A 17,555-nucleotide genomic window follows, 5' to 3' on the forward strand; every position below is an offset into this window, starting at 1 on the left:
GGCGCGGTGTAGAAACTGCACGGAATTGAAATTATTCCCATGTAGTTGGCTGAAATGTGTTTTGTCTGTCTCAATGGAAAGGATAGTAAGTACCATTCAAAAGGGGCAGCAGGCAAGTCTTGTTTTTGTTTAATTTTTTTTTTTTTTTTTTTTTAACAGAACTGCTTAAAAACAAATGTAATTATGCGAAATAAGCTAAAAAATAGCTAACTGGGGGTGTTTTTTCACACCCAGTGAAGTGACGGGAGATTGGGGTTCGCTATTCAATTGTTTTGGGCACCCATGAGTTTTTGCTCCCCCCAAAACAGCAGTTTGTGTGCCCAAAAGCCGGACTTTGACGATTTCTGCCACCTGAGGAGGGTGCTAGCAGAAATCACGCTATTGCACCCATTGGCACGAACAATTGAATAGTTGCCATCGGGGGCACAGTACTGCTGCAGGTGGCAAAAACATGCCTATATGCCAGTATGTACCCTGCAGTAAAACAATAAATCTATTTGCACTCCTCACTTTGCTACTGGGCTGGTTCCAGATACAGAGTTACTTCTTGCTTTTTTTTTTTTTATATTTGCTCGCAACTCAGAAACAGCCCTATAATTGGGAAAGGAGCCTTTACATTTATTAATAGCATTCAACATTTCCCTTTTCTGAAAGTGTAGTGATAAGCGAAAAGAAAAAAAAATTATATATAGCAATGAATAGTCTATACTGTATTTAACATTATCCACAAATATGAATGTAACCTTTTACACAATACGGACTTTTATTTTTATATTCTTTTGTCACAAGTTAGCAGTTCTAAAGGGAAGTCTCCATCTACAATAGGATTATTAATTACCTCTTCTATAGTTCAAGCTCATTCTCACCACGGCAATGACGTATTGCACATTGATTCACAATGGTCAGATTGCACTGACCTCACACTAAAATAGAGCTCTATTCTCCAACTACACCACGCAGAACTCACATCACTATTGTTGTGGGAAAATACTGTTAAAAAGAACACCCGTTATCCCCAGACAGTAGAGTCTACTATTTTGCAAGGTTATCCAATATTTAAGAGAAAGCATCCTATCAATTCATTACGTGTGCCTCAGATTATACTTGCCAACCCAGAATATTCTGGCGATCCCCCAGAAAACAAGCCAGACAGAAAAGCAGTGGGTGGAGCAAAGCGTGATGATGCCATTTATGCCATCACTCTGCCAGGGAGGAAACACTGTGGAGAATAAGTAATCACTACATCTGGATGCTGGAGAGTAGCGGCCATTTTCTCCTGGCAAATAAAGGAGATGGGCTACAAGAACATGGCTCCGCTCTCTAACTCAGATGTAGTAATTACGTATTCTTCTCCCCAGTGTTTTGTTTAGTCTCCAGGACTGTTATAACCCCCTTACTCTGCCATTACAGTGCACCGGATGCGGACTGAATAATTAGTGCAGAAAAGGAGAGGGTGACCATAAAGCATACAGTGAGAGGAAAGACAAATGGGAGGTAGTGGCTAAAAGACAAAGTAGGGAGGTGGGGGAAAGAAATGAGGGAGCGAGAGCAAAAGAAAAAAGTAAGACAAAGAAAGCAGGGGGGGGGAGCTATGGGTAAGAAATGCTGGGAGGGGGGCCTGCATCCGGATAGCTTTCTCTCTCTCTGTCACACCCTTGGAAGTGCTTTTGCCCAAACCACCTGAAAGGATTTTTCAATAGCCTAGTAAAATATGGTATGGCAATGATAACACTAATAGCCCTTTCAGATCGCAAATTGCGGGTCGCACCCGGGAATTGTGCACGAGTCCATCCCGGGTGCAACCCACCTGAGACCCCATTCAGACTGGCGGATCGACCCGGCATCGATGGCGCCATCGGCATCACGTGATGAGCTGGCGCTTGGAGATGGGACCATCTCCAAGCTCCTGCTCTCCCTATGCAGTGAACGGGACAGGGGTCGACTGGAGCCGGGTTACCCGATCACACCACATCATGAGCTGGGTTAAACTCGTGTTCAACCCTTTTCGTTACCCAGGAAATGCTGGGATATTTCAACCTGGCCCTTTTACACTGTGCAGTAACCCGGGTTACTTGTTGGCAGTATGAAAGGGGTATAACTCTAATGAAAATTGTCCCTCAGCCGCCTGTACTACCAAAGCAGCTCAAAATAAACTACTTCTGACTGCTATGCACAATCATATCATCTGTATTTGTCACTTCTGTAGAAACTTATTTCCATTTAGAACGGTCAAGATAGAATTAGGACTTTACTAGATGGAGAAGTTGTAGGAAACAAAGGACAATATTCAGAGTCTCATTTATCCAATCCTTTAAAAGACAATTTAACATTTTTTATTACTCCCATAACTCCCAACTGTGCCAATGATCAGAAAGTTGGGAGGTTCCCATCATTGGTACCCCGCATAGTAATGAGTAATGTACTGGAGGATAGAGAGTGGAGGGGAAGGGAGTGGTCACACCCCATTGTCCTGATTGCTGGTCCTCTACAGTTGGGAAGTAAGTAATCATGCCCCTACTTAATATAGTAGGTAGGTAAGGAAACCACCATTACTGGGATTAGAGTGAGGCCTGGTGAACTGAGGTCCTGATTCAGCAAGGAACGCCACTGCTAATGAAATAGCCAATATGCACGCAGTTCCACTGCGATAGTATGCTAATCCATTGTGATCGCTATGCCCTCGCAGCACTACCCAAGGATGCCCACTTTACCTTACACACATATACTTAGCAGAATAGCGAAACCATTGGTACAATCGAGTACCATCGGACCTTCACGCAAACTTGCACAAGCCCTGACCTTACTCAGGCATTGCTAACTTCAGCGCTCGCCATCAGGCCTCAGGCTGCGTAGGCCCTCGCAGTGGACAATTTATATACGCCCCTGCAACGGCGTTCAAATGCCCCGTCACCACCCACAAACGGCACCTTCTGTCAATCACTCTGCGATGGGTCTACAGGAGACCTAATTTACCAATTTGCCTTTGATTGCAAAATTTGCGCAGAACTGCAACCAATTAGCAAGTAGGTTTCTATTTCCTATCTGTATAGTGCAGATAAGACCATGAAAGCAAATGTGAGAGAACGCTGTGGACTCACTTCCACTAAATCCTAGAAAGCAGCAGATAGCTGAAAGTACTATGGGGAGAAGTTGATTTATGCACAGGAACACTGATGTCACAGCAGCTTAAGGCGATTGACGTATTCACAAATATATTTCAATCGTCTACACCTGTATCCAACTGCATAGTAGCATTTTAAATAGTCGGTCTGCAGGAATAGCTTCTTTCCATGACAGCTCTTTCCGATAGAGGGCTCTCCGGCAATGCAGACACTTCTGGGATTATGACCCAGTGGTTACATGCGCAACTGTCATCCTGAAAAAAAAAAAGCTATTTTCTGCATTTTGCTGTTTTATAAATCCTCCCCCTGAAAGGCTTCAGGTGTTTATAAATGAATGGAGAAGGAAAACTTTCACTTTTAACAAAGCAGCAACATAATTTAAGGGGAATACTGAACATATTTTATGTTCCGGATTCATATCTGAAAATGTCAGTTATGTTGTTTGGAGATTCTTAACATGCTCACACGTCATTCCGTTAGCTTTTACCTGAGCAGGACTGCACAAAAGCTACACACTGCCCCCAAGAGGATTTGTTGTGCAAGTACCAAAATCAACTTGTCTATTTTATTTTACATGTTCATTCTATACATTACTTGATTATGGTGTTCTTATAATTCAATGACAGCCTGGCTTTAGCATCATTAACTGGCTGCTAACATTGCTTGAACATGTTGTTCCATTGCTTTTATGTCTTAACTGGGCTAATAATGTACAAATGAAAGGCACACTAGCCTCTTTTGTACAGATTTGCAGTATAATCTAATGAAGATATAAACTAATGGGGGGCATCCACTAGACGATTTTATCCCTGTCCAACCTCTTAACGATTTTCCCTTGAAGTTTCCCTTGAAATATGATCTTCCACTCTGAACAATTTGCAAAGGATTTGCAAAAGATCTGCAAACGATTTGCAAAAGATCTAACAATAAACTATGTTGTTTTAATCTGTAATTGAGAGCTTTCAGCTATAGTGGGCAGACAGTGGTTCATCGTTTGATCGTTCAGCATGAACTATGTGTAAACGATGTGTAAACGATGTGTAAACGATTTGTAAGCAATCAAGTGAAATTGACCTGCATGTTCAGTCGATGGAGGAGACGATCAAACGACCAGCGGGAGCGCGCATCGTACATCGTTAGAAACAATTACTGCACGATTTGCAAACGATGTTCAAACGATGTTTGAACGATTATCGAACGATTTTGTCATTATCGTTCAATCGTTCAACTTTATCGTCTAGTGGATACCCCCCTTAATATAGGGTCAATCCACGGTAACTGAGGTTGCAAAGTGACACAGCAAGTATATGCATGGCTATCAGTAGCAAAAAGATTTAAGTGAAATTAATTTTATTTACTTACAAAACAGGACAGGTCATGCTTTAAAACTGTATACAGGAATTGCTAATTGTTTGCTATGTCACTTTGTAACGCGAGTTACCATGGAATTACCCTATTATACTTACAGAAGTCATTACTATACATGCTGGGGGGGGGGGGGGGGGATTCAATTGTTTTTGGGCACCCATAAGAAATAATAATTGTATAGCTCCTGTCACTTCAGAATGGATCTGCAGCCATATTAAAACAATTAAACCCCCTCCCCCGTGATGTTGTCTGCTACAAACACTAAATGCAACTTCAAGCTCCACCGTTATTCATGTTTATTCCAAGTAATATCATCTACGTGTTCCCACCACCAGAAACACAGCCACGGATCTTTCACATTTATTTTCTTCAACACAACACACACAAGACCAAAGCAAAGATGTATCTCACTGAAGAAGTTACACAATATACAACTATCCCTCCCCCTCCTAATATGTAACCCCCCCTCTGCCCCTCCCCCGTGGGTACTGCCCAACTTTCCAACAATAACCTAAATAGTCTACAGCTTTATCCGACTATCATCCCAACAGATATGAGCCACAAATGTCTGTCTAGACGAGCCATGGTATCTCACTGCATGGAAGACACCAGGTTATGAGCACAAGGCAGAGTTTTACCTTTGTGGATGAAGGCGGTGTAGGGAAATTAAGCCAGGCTGGAGCAAAGTCATGCTGCGCCATTTAGGTCAAGTCACTTGGATAAAGTGAAACAAGGTTCTAACACCTCATTGCAAGTCCCTGTTAAAAGATTTAATGAAACACAATTAGCAGGTATATCATAATGCAGGTGCAGATGGAACAAACAAACAATACTCTATGTCTATATCTGAAAAAGAACAAAATTTTACTTTTTTCCGCCACTATTTCCTTAGTTACAGGTTACATGAAAATAAACTAAGAGCAAGGCACTTAGTGCACATGACATAAAGTGAACAAAAAGGTCTACAGGGTACACAGGTGGGCACAGAGTCATAGATACGGAGCAGAAAGCACAAATTCTCAAGTGTTTGAGGCTATTTGTTTCTTTTTGGTGTGTTTTTTAATGTGCTTCCGAAAGATGCATTCATGTATGGGACAGTATAGCATAGCACATTATACCTAACAATAGGGGCGATTCAATTCAGAGCAAAGTGAATAGTGCCATGAAGTTGGTCCCAGAGCTATTCAATTCACCTCGCAGTGTAGACCACCTATAACATCTTAAGTCGGAGAATGGCAGTCCTCGCGACTTAACCTGGGTGTTTAGTCGCGAGAACCGGCATTCTCCGACTAAAGTGCCAATCGCAAGGCTGTCAGCGCAGCGCTAAGCCGGCTAACAGCCTCGCGGCCAGCACTTTAGTCAGATTTCTGCTCGCACCCTCATGGCATAAGTACAACGCCAATGTTTAAAGAATGGCACATGACCAGGATCTGTACTGTGCATGTGCCGGTCCACTGACTGTGACGGAGGTCGCAGTTCCCCCTGAGCCGGAGCATGACCGACATGGGGGTGGAGCGGTGATGGCCAGTGTTCTTGGAAACGGAGGGTGTGTCAGCCAAGGTTTCAAGGCATACCAAGGCCAAAGGCTGCATTTTCCGATGCAGCTTCACTGGACCCAGCAGCACGAAAACACTGGCCATCCTGAGTAACCTGAGGGTCAACTCAGAAGGCTGATATTCAGGCAAGTGTTCAGACGGTTGTGTTCTCAGACGCAGCAGCGAATCACAGATTTCAGCAGGAGGCGTCTATTTACACACGATTCCTCCTGCGGCATTAACATACTTACACACAGCAGCTGTGTACAAAGTCGCAGCTGCTATATGTACTGCGTACCACTCTGAATCAGGCCCCATGACACCACACCCTTATCCAGTACATGGCTTATCCATGATCATAATCATACCCAGGAACCAGACACCATGGCCCTCCTCCTCCCCAGGAACCAGACATCAAGATCACCATCATGACGCCCAGGAACCAGACATCAAGATCACCATCAGGACGCCCAGGAACCAGACATCAAGATCACCATCATGACGCCCAGGAACCAGACATCAAGATCACCATCATGACGCCCAAGAACATCAAGATCATCATCATGACGCCCAAGAACATCAAGATCATCATCATGACGCCCAAGAACATCAAGATCATCATCATGACGCCCAAGAATCAGGCCTCAAGATCATCATGATGCCCAGAACCAGACACCAAGGGGGGAATTAAATTGTTTATGGGAGCACGTAAGTAATGGACAACTGATGGGCGTTACTCAATTGTTTTGCCAATGGACGATGGCTCCCATTACTTATTGCACATGTCGTGCCCAAATGCACCGGGTTTATCTGTATAAAGCGGCTAACCTGTGTAAACTACTGGAAGCGATGAGTTTTGGTACCCAAAAACCTGACTTTGGGCCGGTTTCTGCTCGCCACCTCAGGAGGTGCGAGCAGAAATAATGGGCATCTGGCGGCACAAACAGTTGAATAGACTGGTGCTGCGGTCGCAAGTAATCAATTGAATTCCCCCCTATGATGATCATCATAATCATCATCATACCCAGGAACCAGACAACAAGATCATCATCATCATAGCCAGGAACCACTATTATCACAATCATTCCCAGGAACCAAACATGATCATCATATCCAGAAACCAGACACCATGATCATACCATACCTAGGAGCCAGGCATGATCATCGTCACAATCATACCCAGGAACCGAACATGATCATCATAGCCAGAAACCAGACACCAAGTTCATCAAAGCAAAGAAACAAACACCATAAACATTGTCATATCCAAGAAACAGACACCATAGCATCAGAGCCAGGAACCAGACACTAAAAATCAACATCATAGCCATGAACCAGACACCAACATCATTAAAGCCAAAAAACCAATACCACAAACATCCTCATAGCCAGTTACAGACACCACAAATCAAACATGATCATAGCCAGAAAATAAACATGATCATCGCCATAATCATACCCAGGAACCAGACACCAAAACCATCATAGCCAGGAGCCAGACATCACGATCATAGTTATATCCATGATCATCATCATCATCCCTGCCAGGGTCCAGACACCATGATCATCATCATCATCCCTGCCAGGGTCCAGACACCATGATCATCATCCCTGCCAGGGTCCAGACACCATGATCATCATCCCTGCCAGGGTCCAGACACCATGATCATCATCCCTGCCAGGGTCCAGACACCATGATCATCATCCCTGCCAGGGTCCAGACACCATGATCATCATCCCTGCCAGGGTCCAGACACCATGATCATCATCCCTGCCAGGGTCCAGACACCATGATCATCATCCCTGCCAGGGTCCAGACACCATGATCATCATCCCTGCCAGGGTCCAGACACCATGATCATCATCCCTGCCAGGGTCCAGACACCATGATCATCATCCCTGCCAGGGTCCAGACACCATGATCATCATCCCTGCCAGGGTCCAGACACCATGATCATCATCCCTGCCAGGGTCCAGACACCATGATCATCATCCCTGCCAGGGTCCAGACACCATGATCATCATCCCTGCCAGGGTCCAGACACCATGATCATCATCCCTGCCAGGGTCCAGACACCATGATCATCATCCCTGCCAGGGTCCAGACACCATGATCATCATCCCTGCCAGGGTCCAGACACCATGATCATCATCCCTGCCAGGGTCCAGACACCATGATCATCATCCCTGCCAGGGTCCAGACACCATGATCATCATCCCTGCCAGGGTCCAGACACCATGATCATCATCCCTGCCAGGGTCCAGACACCATGATCATCATCCCTGCCAGGGTCCAGACACCATGATCATCATCCCTGCCAGGGTCCAGACACCATGATCATCATCCCTGCCAGGGTCCAGACACCATGATCATCATCCCTGCCAGGGTCCAGACACCATGATCATCATCCCTGCCAGGGTCCAGACACCATGATCATCATCCCTGCCAGGGTCCAGACACCATGATCATCATCCCTGCCAGGGTCCAGACACCATGATCATCATCACTGCCAGGGTCCAGACACCATGATCATCATCACTGCCAGGGTCCAGACACCATGATCATCATCACTGCCAGGATCCAGACACCATGATCATCATCACTGCCAGGGTCCAGACACCATGATTATAATCATCATCACTGCCAGGGTCCAGACACCATGATCATAATCATCATCACTGCCAGGGTCCAGACACCATGATCATCATCACTGCCAGGGTCCAGACACCATGATCATAATCATCATCACTGCCAGGGTCCAGACACCATGATCATAATCATCATCACTGCCAGGGTCCAGACACCATGATCATAATCATCATCACTGCCAGGGTCCAGACACCATGATCATCATCATCACTGCCAGGTTCCAGACATCATGATCACCATCACCACCACTGCCAGGGTCTAGACACCATGATCACCATCACCACCACTGCCAGGGTCCAGACACCATGATCATCATCATCATCACTGCCAGGTTCCAGACATCATGATCACCATCACCACCACTGCCAGGGTCTAGACACCATGATCATCATCATCAGACCTAAAGTCTTTCACTCTGCATGCAAGAAAAGTAATCTATAATGCAGCACCAGCGTTCCACTGCAAATTCCCCCACCCCACATTGCCAGTCATATGAAGCATAGATCATCAAATTCTCCCCCATGCTATATATGTTGTAAACTTGAGCAGCAATAACCTTAAGTAATCATTTTCTGCATGAGATTACTGGTCTGTTTGTATTTGAAGAATGTTGGCCCAGTCCTCCATACAACATTGCTTTAGTTTATGCTGTTTGAAGGCATCTATTTATAAATAGCTCTCTTACAAATGAAGTGCCGCAGACATTAGAAACGGTTATTGGTATAGCTATCCTGTAACCACTGATAAAGCAGCAGTGAATTTAGGGCCTGATTCAGAGCCGGATGCTCTGACAAGAGCGCTCGCTCTGAATCAGTGGCCCTCCTACCTATTATTGGAAGCTCCCCACTGCCATCATTGATGATGTCAGTGCGGCCGCCCACAAAACGGTAGGCGTTTGTAAAGGAACGCCTCCGTTTTGGAAACCATCCCCCAGGCCCGCCTAACAAACGGGGGCAGCTGTCGATCAACATCGACAGCCGCCCCTTTGGTAGTGAGCTCCGGAGCGACAGAGTTTCTCTGTCGCTCCGGGGCTTGCGCACGTGCAGTGCGGCCGCTGCACGTGCGCAGGCCTAACCATCGAGTCGGTTACGAGCGCATCGGCGCTCGCGACCGACTCTGAATAAGGTCCTCACTCCCTTGTCATATGAGACTCTACCAGTATCCACACCTTCAAATGAGCTCTTAACACTACATAAAAGCTTATTAGCCCTGCTGATAAGTCATTACTCTACCCCTCTGACCTCCCATCTACTTCCTTTCTCAGTTCACCCTCCTAGTTACCCCCTCCATCATAAACTGTAAGCCTTCACTGGCAGGGCCCTCTTCCCTTGTTCTCTTCCTCCTAGCACTCGGTCACCAATGCACCTCAGTTCCCCTGTCTCCCATGCTCCTCTAAGGACTCTTACCCTGTGGGTCTGCCCACTGCCCCCCTCCTGCCACAATAAACATCATTACCTGCTTTTACTATCTATAATGGGGCAATTCAAGTCACAGCACGGCAATGTAGCTCCTGGGATGAGTGCCCAGAGCTATTCAAATGGCCATGCTGTAGATCCACGACTGAGGTGCTAGCACAAACCCGACAACTAGTGCCAGGGCAGCATCGCGGGCATTAGTCATGGGAGACTGCAGGGAACCATGCGGGCAATTGAATAGCTCCAGGCACTCATCCCAGGAGCTACATCACCACACTGGGAATAGAATTGCCCCAATGAATACAGCTACCCTTCCCCTCACTTTCAGCATACCCTCCAGTCTGCATGTATTATTTTGTCAATTGTTATCCTATGTATTGCTATACATTTGTATTATTAATATGCAGTCACCTTATGGCGCCATGTAACTTAAAGATAATAGTTTTGATTAAAATACAGAAATAATAATGAAAAAATAAAAGCCCTTAAAGGGGGCAATTCAGTAATTTGTAGCTCCTGTCATGCATGGAAGCTATTCCATTGTTTGCTCAACCAGCCCAGAGGCTGCGCGTACTGCGGATTTCTGTTTGCACCGTCCTGGGGTGCTAGCAGAAAACTGCATAAAGTAGGGCTTTGGGGCTGGTTTTGAGTGCTTAGCACGGGAGAAGTTGCTAAATACGGCTAATTACTGTGCACTGGTCATGTCATCAATTCAATAGCTCCCGTGTAGTTTAGATTGGAGCTACAAACCATTGAATCATCCCCTTTTGCTAGGTACACACTAGATGACTTGCAGATGATGTGATGGTCGTCTACATTTCCCTTGAACTCCCAGACAAACAATATAGTGCATATACACTGTGCAATTCACCAAATGATACATCTTGCATCGTTTGGTGGTTAGATCGTAAACTATATCGCCTGGTCATCCGGTAGTGCGTACACATGGGATGCGGTGACATTACCGTCGGCCGGGACGCCAGCCGTCAGAATCCGGACAGTGGAATCCTGACCCGGGACTAGAAATAGGCATTGAAATCCCAAGGCCAATCTTTAGCACCACGCCAAAATCCCAACAGCCGGCATCTGAACGAAGGTAAGCGGGGACAGATTAGCGTTAGCCGCAAAAGGGGGGGGATTGGGTTAGGTTTACGCACCGCACAGTTTGTGGGGAATCGTTAACGAGATCGACAGATTGAGCTGCATGTAGGGAAGATCTGAAGTTGTGATGGACGCCGCCATGGGAGCGTGCATAGCGCATACACACTTGTAGATTTGAACGATTTCTCATTCTGATTTGTCAGAATCGGCCAAACCATTCAAAAAAATCGTCTAGTGTGTAGGGGCCTTTAGAGATTAAACAAGTGATTACGAGTACAGTATTCAAAAGCCTTATTTAAAATACAGAAAGGAATTAATTTGTGTTGTTCGCCGGTAAATCGCCAGCTTTCTCTTCTGCTTATGCAAAATATGTTAGGATAGGTACACACTATACAGATATATCTGCAGATCAAGTGATCTGCAGATATCAGATGATGGTTGTTCATACACACTGAACCACCATCTGTGTCTGCCTGCAGGTCCGGGCAACCAGGGGGCGTGTCCCATCCCCCTCCCCGCAGGTGCCGCTGTGTGTGTACGAGCGGTCTGCAGACATATCTGTCCATCGGCTGTGCTGTACAGCCAATGCGATATGTCGGTGAATGCCGACGTTCACCGACATATCGTGGGTACACACTGCCCAACGGGCAGCAGATACATTGGCCGATCAACAGATCGGCCATGTATCTGTCAGTGTGTATCCAGCTTTAAGCACGCCGGGCTACAGACAGTAGGGGCAGCAGTCAGATGTTTATGCATTACCACATGGATGTAAAACAGAAGACATTCTCATGAGCGTATCAGGAGGCAGATTAGCAATAAGATTAAATCTGTGAAAATCACTGATAAATTGGTACAGATAAAATGAAAAGGGGGATTGACAGAAATTAGTAAACTGATTAGTATTTATTATTTTATAGAAGAAAAACATGACAGATTTAGCTGATGCAAATTGTTCAGGTAAAGTGGAGGTTTAAAAGACAGATGATGACACCATAAGGAGCCCATACATCAGCAATCCCCAAAAATACAATTCACAGATTGTGACCCCCCCCTTTATTTAAATATTCCCCAATCCACCAATCTGCGCCCATACACAAGAGTTTTCAGTGATTTGCAGATCATTTTCAGGAAAGACAGATCTGCTAATCTTGAAAAGTAAAGCTGGGTACACACTGGCAGATAAATGGCTGATCAAATCAGAGAATAATATAGAATGATTCATATGCATGCCCGGCTGTGCCGCAGGGAGGCTCTAAGCCGGATGCCCGCTGAGATGTTATTACCAGCGGGCGCCCGGCTCCTTCCCTGCAGCACCGCGTTAGCCGGAGGCTGGAGTTCTCTTCTGAACTCCAGCTTCTGCCTCGCTCCATGCGCACTATGGGAGAGACGTCATGACGTCTCTCCCATAGTTCCGAGTAGCAGCCGGGCTGACAGGACGGCGGCGGATGCAGGAGCAGGGATTAAAGTGGTTTTTTTGTACAAGCGGCACTACAGGGGCATTATATGGGGGCACTACTACCAGGGGCATTATATGGGGGCACTACTACCAGGGGCATTATATGGGGGCACTACTACCAGGGGCATTATATGGGGGCACTACTATATGATTTCCTTCCTTTCAAATCAAGGGGGTAACGTCAGCGTATTTAAATATATTTTGGGGTAAAAGGTAAAAAAGTTCCCTGACCCCTGATCTACAGGTATATCTGCAGATCACTCGAACTGTATGCAAATTGGTTGATCATTACTATTCACTAGCAATCTACAGCCCTGATTGGTCAGTGAAATACAACCTGTTGCACAACCTGATTTACATTTTCCGATCATCTTTTGGTGTACCCCATACATTGCCAATTTCTTTCCCCCAATAATTTGCAAATCATAGAAATGCCCCAATCCAATGCAGATGTACGGGGGCCTTTAGACAGGATATCCAATTTCTGAAATAATTCTCAACTGAACTTCTCTGTATTCTTTTGAGATTAAAAAACATGTTGTAGCTACAAAGGGCAGGTATACAGATGTATACGGCACACATTTAATTATTTGCATTGTTAAATGTTTTTATAGCAAATTATTACTTGATTTTTGAATATCATGTGTAACAGCATAAACATGAGCTGTGCATAGAACATAGTAACACCTATCTGCTCACTATATATACACCATGGCCAGTATGCTTTCAGTAAAGACAACATTAAATAAATTCTAGAACTAAATCACTCTGTATAAATAATATACACAAAAAAAAAAAGCAAACTTTTTTGTACATATATTCAGGAGAAACATATACATAGAATCCCATATATCCTCTAGATTGTAAGCTTGCGAGCAGGGCCTTCCTACCTATATATCTGTTTGTTATCACCCAGTTTTGTTCTGTTAATGTTCCAATTGTAAAGCGCAACAGAATATGCTGCGCTATATAAGAAACTGTTAATAATAATATGGTCCGGCACGCCATAAGAACGCCAAACAACTATAGGCGGTGCCCTCACAAAAAGGTACAATGTAGGCAGCTACAGGTGCGGCACTCGTCCCAATAAATAAAAAATATCAGTTATGAAATAAACATCAACGTTTCAGTGTTTATACACTGAAACGTTGATGTTTATTTCATGACTCTGATGTTTTTTATTTATCGGGACGAGTGCCGCACCTGTATCTGCCTATATATATATATATATATATATATATATATATATACATACACACACATACATACCGTATATATGTTCGGGTGGCAAAACTTTTTATCTTAAGAAATCTACATTTAGGGTCGGACATGAAAAGTTACGGATCCAGAGGGGTACGGGCCCACAACATCAGGACCATTGGCAGGTATGGCGCTACAAACAATATAAAAAGGCCAACGTAAAGAATATAATCTAATAATGAAGAATAAGTACTACAGTTGCCAAAGCACCATAGAGACACACTTGGCGTTGTTAGGCACACAATGGTACTATGACACAATGGTCATAGCTAATAAAGTGGCAGCCAGTAAGCAGTGTAATGGGGAGAGAGGGCAATGGGCACAGAGCTGTTATATATAACACAGGAGGTGTGATCAGGAGGGGGACATGTCCACACTCCCCAATACCCCACAGGGAGCAGCAGCAGGCCACTCAGAGTCAGTCAGGGCCGGGACAGTCAGGGGGAGCCGCAGTACTCACACATTGCTCCCAACTGGGAGGGATGCGGGGCCGATCACCGGGTGACGCCAGCCATCACTGCCCGGAGTCCCGACACCCGTCCCAGGCAGAGAGTTTTACGCGACCGGAGGCGGCATCACGAGGCACACATGCTAGTAATCTATCAGGCGAACGCCAGGACAGCCTATCTTTGGGGCTTTCGCAGAGCAAAGATCCCCTTCCCACCCATGCTTCTAATAGTATATGATAGTAAAGCTGAGGGCAAAAGTGCCTGGACTTAGCTGTCCCTACACATGCCTGTCTGATTTACTCTTTGCAGTGTTTGCACATTAATGTCGGCGCTAAGAATTTAGGATCTCACGCTGCTCCCGTCCGTTCACTTGGTGGGTGCGGCGCCTGGCTGGCGGCCACCCGATCACGGGCTGTGAGTGGGGCAAAGCCTCTCGCAGCAATTGGGCGGCGCCATATGGATGGGAAGAGGTTAAAATGCGTGCGGATGACGTCACATAGGGGAACCTTCCTGCGAGATGACGTCAACCAAGCGGCATGCTGCTGATGACGTGTGAGGCAGGAGCAGCGTGGGATGGGGAGCTGCAGGGAAACCCGCACACACTAATCTCATCTTCACCACTGATAATAATAATAATAATAATATTATTACTCATCAGGAACTCTTTTCTAAATGTTTATATATATATATATATATATATATATAATTGTTTTTCTATAGATCCACCCCCAGTAACTCCACCCACAGTTCCTGAACCTATATTCGAATAAGAATAGCCATTATTATTATTATAGCCCATGAAGGTGTGTATGTTTTTCTGTTTCTATCATATAATACATGTTTGCCTAAATCACAGACAGATCAAGGGGTAAATTTACTAAAGTGAGAGTTTTTAGAAGTGAGTTTTAAAAGTGATGTTGCCCATAGCAACCAATCAGATTCTACTTAACATTTATCTAGCACCTTCTAGAAGATAATAGCTAGAATCTGATTGGTTGCTATGGGCAACATCACTTTTAAAACTCACTTCTAAAAACTCTCACTTTAGTAAATTTACCCCCAAGTATTGCTTAAATTGTTCTAAAACTACAGGTCCCAACTAGGGCCGGCCCCAGGCATACTAGTACCCTATGTGAGAATTTTTGAAGTGCCGCGGAGTGTGCACACGACATATCTGTGAACTACGTCATTCACAGATTTATTGCATCGGCCCTGCAGCACAGCAAAAAAATTTGTCGGTGTAAAAGGGGTATTAGTGTGATTTCGCAGCCTAATACTTACCAAATCAGTCCGTCGGCTAAATGTGTACCCCACATCAGGGAAGCATTCTGTGGTGGATTTACGGGCTGTGCCCCATTCAAATCTGCCATCCGCTCAACACCCCACAGTGGGCTCCGGGCTCGGCCCCCGGTGAGTATGATTATTACTCACTGGCAGTGGCGTCCCTCCTCGCTATTGCACCCAGTGCGGGGAGGGATTTAGTGCACGCGGGGAAGCCGCGCACCACGAGGAAGGAGCATGGCCCCGCGGCCCGAACCCGTAACAACTGGGGAGCTCCAGTTGATGGGGGGTCCCGGAGTTGCGGACTGCACCCAGGGACCACTGTGCGGGCAGTGCCAGCTCCCCTCACTTTGTCAGGAGCCGAGTGCTGCACGAAATGTTACAGTGCAGCACCCGGCTCCTTTCACTGAGGGGGAGTCTGCACTCTGGTGTCAGCCCTCGGCGGGTGACAGGCAGGTGCGGCCCGCACCCCCCTTATGACGCCACTGCTCACTGGTAGAGAAGGGCACAGCAGGAGATGGACCTGGACCCTGCAGTCAATGCAGAGACCAGCCCACCCCCAGGGCCGCCAAGAGCCAAGGCGGGCCCCGGTAATAGGGGGCGTGGCCTAATCTTGGGAGGCATGGCCACGCCCCCTTGCCGAAAAAAAAACCAAGAAATAAGATTTGCAGCGGCGGGGAGGGGGGGCGCTCTGAGCTCCCTCAGCCCGGCGCAAAGCCAGGGGGGGCGCGATCAGTGTGATCGCTCCCCCGCACAGGCATAGGAGACTGCTGAGGCTGCTGCTCAGCAGTGCTGCTCAGCAGCCACGAGCAGTCTCCAACTGCAGCTCAGCACACACTGTGTGCTGGGCTGCTGTGAGGGAGGGGGGGGGCGGCGTCGGACCCGGGCCCCTCAGGAAGCCCGGGCCCGGGTAATCTGTACCCGCTCCCCCCCCCTCTTGGCGCCCCTGCCCACCCCTAATGAGGAGGAGCCAGAGGTGCTGTGTACTGGCTTGAGCTTCCCATTGGAAGTTCATACTGTTAATCTCAAGCAGAGCTAGCAGCCGCAGAGGGAGGAAACTTCTCTCCCTGTAACTGCCTGTCCGGAGTGTGATTATCAGTAAGAGCTTCCAGCTGGCCACCCACACTGTGATAATCAGCATCCTTGCATTGCTTCTAGGAGTTGAATTTCACGCCCATTCGTAATGTAGAGCATTATGGAGCTTGTTAAACCTCACAATATAGCAGCCCCTATCAAAATGTATAGCTGCTGCATATGCAATCAGAAACAGGGAAACCGCAGCAGATATCTCCGATATTCTGGGGATACTTACATTTATACATGTTTTCGGGGATTTCCCACAAAATGTGTTTAATAAATATGCTCCTTAACGACAAGACATGAATGTATATCTATTAAGCTGTGGCATTTCAAAGGGATTTAAAAGGGCAATAATATTAAATGTAAAGGTGTTTATATATAATATGTAAACCCCAGATTCACATCGCTGCAAAATGTTGTGACACTCTCCAAATAAATGGTGATAGTATTAAAGATCAGATGTAATCACATGTTTTTACCACAAGGGGGCACACAAGATATTTTGTTGCTTTCTGCTTAGAACAGAATCATTTCCACTACTGTTTTCCGTGCTTGTGAAGTTGAACTGTGTGATAACCAGATCAAATTTGAGCATAATGTAGATAAAGCAGGGATCAGTACCGCATACGTTTCCCTCTCTGCATGTCATATTCTTACTTCATGGTCTCTGTGAACAGAATTATTCTTATCAAAAGAGCCAAGGTCAAGAAATATAACGGAGGTTAGGAATAGAGCCGACGGCACATAAACTTCTAGTCAGGGATAGAGCGGTTAATAAAGTTAAAAATGTTTGTTTACAGTTATAGGCAGATGCGATAGGACGTTAGGTTAGGGG

At 45.9% G+C, this 17,555-nt stretch overlaps 1 protein-coding gene across 4 annotated transcripts in view; it reads right to left on the reverse strand.

The window, feature by feature from the left end:
• Positions 1–14,855, reverse strand: part of GPBP1 (GC-rich promoter binding protein 1) — a 39,550-nt gene extending 24,695 nt beyond the window's left edge. The window contains exons 1-2 of one of the 4 annotated variants that reach the window (XM_088469390.1): positions 14,711–14,855; positions 5,129–5,248 (exon numbers count right to left, since the gene is read on the reverse strand). In XM_088469390.1, coding sequence (XP_088325516.1) covers positions 5,129–5,191 — 63 coding nt within the window. In that variant the 5' untranslated portion in view covers positions 5,192–5,248; positions 14,711–14,855. Of the gene's footprint in view, positions 1–5,128; positions 5,249–14,370; positions 14,614–14,646 lie in introns of those variants that run through there. The other 3 variants (XM_088469393.1, XM_088469391.1, XM_088469389.1) reach the window with 3 other exon arrangements.
• Between the last annotated feature and the right edge of the window lie 2,700 nt (positions 14,856–17,555).

The sequence above is a fragment of the Taudactylus pleione genome, unplaced genomic scaffold (genome assembly GCF_031769625.1).
Source record: "Taudactylus pleione unplaced genomic scaffold, aTauple2 ptg000092l, whole genome shotgun sequence".
NCBI classification, from domain to species: Eukaryota; Metazoa; Chordata; class Amphibia; order Anura; family Myobatrachidae; genus Taudactylus; species Taudactylus pleione.